We start from the raw sequence: 3,485 nt of genomic DNA, 5'->3' as shown, positions 1-3,485 counted from the left end.
CTGGGCAGAGTAAAAATGCAGGTTTATTTTTTTCAGAAAAAAAATTGGTTATACGTTTTATCTTAATATCCCACTTACGGTTGTGATGGACACAGTCATTCTAAATAACATGTGTCAGCACTGTGATAGCCAACAGTGTGCTCCTATGTCATGGTTTTCATTACACCTATCCTAGGCTCTGTGCGTGCCTTCATGTGTAATACATATGAAATCCTCCAAAAAAGGGTAGTCATAAATTACACACTTCTGCAGAAAGAAAGACTGTCTTGGGCAACTCAAGCACTGAAGGGCCCAGACGTAGGCAGGAGCTGAACTCTTTCAGATTCTCTGATGTTAAGGGGATTTTACAGAGGACTGATCCGATAGAGAACTAGTAACTGCTCATTTAACTAAAATGTCTGAAGCCTATACTTAATTACAGTATCAGCTGAGATGCAGATTCAGTGCACTGAAAGAAGCAAGACCCCTGCTTTTTGCCTGTTGTTCTAGCTATAAATGTTATTAGGGCTGAGTTACCTAGGGGAACCCAAAAGAAAGAATACTAATACTGTATGCCAAAAGGTGTCTGTTCCTTCCCAGCAAAATTAATTTGGGCCTTATTAAGTCTTCTCTGAAGAGAACTAATGACACGCTGCAGTGTGGGGAAGGGGGAGAGCAAGTCTGCTTATCTCCTCTAGCCTTGTCACACACTGAGTGGTAGAGAAACTACTCCTGCTCCAGTCCCCCCAAAAAAGAAATGGGATTTGTGGGTCTGACACATGACACTTCATATGGTCATGGTAATAACTGAATGCCCTACCAGCACCAGAATCTAAACACTTCAAGTTTTCACTTGAGAAGGTGTTTCTTACCCAGTTTGGCTGTTGCAGGTACGCGATTCTTAAGTGGTACAAGGCGATCCTTACATTTTTTCTCCAGTGGCAGCTCACATTTTATGTGACGTCTGAAATTCTCCCGCAGAATAGAACGGATGACCTTCACAATGTTAGTCTTGTTCTCAGAATCACTGCAAGTTTAAGCAAACACAGAATTTGATTTTTCTCGCCCAAGTTAGACACTAGAGTAAAAATGTTCCACTTCCTTTCTGCCGCTGGCCTTTAGTGCAGTGTTTGTTTTTTTCAAAAGCTTGCTTTAGTAGTGGGTTTACAGCTATCATAAGATCATAGAATGTTCTGGGTTGGAAGGGACATTAAAGATCATGTAGTTCCAACCGTACCTCCATCAGGAGGCAGGGACATCTTAACGGTGTTAATTTACACACCTTGTGTTTTGAGATCTTCATTACTTCCTCTTGGAAAATGACTTGAAAGGTTAATTTTGTATGAGGGAATCACCACCTTAACTGGTCTTTATGAGAAAGTAATCCCTGTCAATCAGCTGAGAGTTTGATAAAACCAGTTACTTTGCCCATACCATACTGCAGCTTGTGTTCTTATATCTGCAGATTTCTGACATTGGATCACTGCACCTAGTTCATAATTCCCCCATTTGAATTTGTTATACTTTATGCAGTTAAAGGTATAGTGCCTGGCTTCAAATAATTGAGTGCCACTTTGAAACTGCTGATGCAGTTTCAGGTCACATGGGGGGAAATACTTCCTTTTTTTTAAATTCCATTTATGTAATTTGTGAAATACATTCTCCATGTAAAGCTCACCTGCTGCACAACTGAAAAATTGTTTCTGGTCTGCCTTCTAGTTCTGACTTGGTGTGAATCAGTTCCCAGATACAGCTGTTTTCTGTTCCTGCACATGGAAGGAAATGTTACTTTTGCATACACTCCACAAAAGCTTTGACATTAGAAAGACCAGGTTAGAACTCCTCCAGTCCCCAGAAGGCAGTGTTAACTCAGCCATCTGCAGAACAACAGGTCTCACCCAAGGTGAAACCGAAGAGAAAGTCTCCTTAGCTCTCTTGTTATGGCAGCCTAGTGCTGCCTTTGATAACTTCTCTCTTGGTGAGTTGCTTTCCTCCCATCCTTGCTGCTCCACCATGTATTCCAGCCTTAACAGGTGTTAACCTAGGTGTGCTCTAAAGACCTTGTGACACTTTACAGAACACACTGAAGTGGACAGGACTATAAAGATCAGCTTGAAAATAAACCGACAGCCCTTTACTACCATAAACTACAGTCACCTCTCCCCTGTTTGAAAAAACTTGAGTGTCAGCACACACAGAGCACCAGCATGTCACCAGGATGTCAACTATGGTAAACCACCTGCCTTTTATTGGGAATTTCCATTCTGTCATTCCTTCACATCATGTTACATCTCCCTTAATGCACAGAAAAAGTCAACATACCAAATTAAGACAGTCTGTAAATGTACCAAGCCTCCACCCCCTGAGTGCAGAGATAACATTGGATAGATGGTATTTTCTCTACACCTGCTTGTTTCCAGAGGCTCAGAAAGACATCTGGAAGAAGCAGTATTACAGAATCCCAGAAATGCATTCAGTCCTAAAGTATTTACTGCAAGAGAGTTACCTGCTGTGTTCCCCAGTCGAACTTGAAGAGCAGATAAAGGAATCAGCCAGCGAAATTTAAATGGATCCAAGTCACCATAATTATGTGCAGCACGAACATTAGTAGGCTGGAAAAAGAAACAGAGGATATTTCTAAGAAGCAGAAAAAGTAGTGTGTTTTATGCTACTCATAAAAGACCTGCCTTTGAAGAAAAAACTAAATTGATGAAACTTTCCTTCACTACCTTAAAATGACTTGTAAAAATAGTTGAAATGTGATAACACAACCTTTGGAATTCATAACTGCTTCAAGTTTTAAACGCCATTGGATTTTACCGGATAAAAATAATACTTTGCCGATAAGTACTACCAGGGAAGAGGTTTTCTGTGAAAGAACATGCAGACTGTCGATTAGCAGAATACATTAATCATGTAGCTGCTGCTGCTACTTTTAGAGCCCTCCATCTGTTACATGAGCATGGTGCAGTATATCACCACTGTACTTGGAACATATAAGTTGCTACCTGACTTCCACAGTTCAGGTCTGAAAGTGGGTGCAGAGAATGTTATGTCTATAATGCCCCTTTTCCTTTCCTTCCAAGATAATCAAGGGTCTGTAAAACAGAGGTCTTTCACCTATACCCTGTGCAGAGGCAGGCCATCATAAATGCTCCTCTGGAAGAATTAGTGATTTCTGCATAGCGATGTCTTATATTCCACTTGATAAAATTAACATGGGGCTCACACAAAAGATGTTGCTGCTTACTAAATTAAAAGAAAATATTTATTGCTACACAATACTGAGCACTTGTTTTAGCAGGATAGTCAGGATTCCAGCCTAGCAAGGGGAAGTGGTGTTTCACCTCAGTCACTCCCCTGTTAACACTGATGTGGGTCCATCTCAAATTGCAGTAATATCATAAAAAACCCACCACCTCCACTGATACCAGACTTACCATTTCTTTTCAGTTTGTAGTTTTCCTTATATACCAGTATTACAGCCCTCTTAAAAACTGAAAAGA

At 40.6% G+C, this 3,485-nt stretch overlaps 1 protein-coding gene across 1 annotated transcript in view; it reads right to left on the bottom strand.

Annotated features, from left to right (window-relative positions):
• TIAM2 (TIAM Rac1 associated GEF 2) overlaps nt 1-3,485 on the bottom strand; it is a 166,538-nt gene that overhangs the window by 1,242 nt on the left and 161,811 nt on the right. The window contains 3 exon segments of the mRNA XM_066314420.1: nt 852-1,006; nt 1,658-1,745; nt 2,486-2,591. Of these exon segments, the coding sequence (XP_066170517.1) occupies nt 852-1,006; nt 1,658-1,745; nt 2,486-2,591 (349 nt within the window).

The sequence above is a fragment of the Sylvia atricapilla genome, chromosome 3, assembly GCF_009819655.1.
Source record: "Sylvia atricapilla isolate bSylAtr1 chromosome 3, bSylAtr1.pri, whole genome shotgun sequence".
In the NCBI taxonomy this organism is placed as follows: Eukaryota; Metazoa; Chordata; class Aves; order Passeriformes; family Sylviidae; genus Sylvia; species Sylvia atricapilla.
Note: the sequence above shows the minus strand (reverse complement) of the source record. Positions and strands in the feature narration are given on the sequence as shown.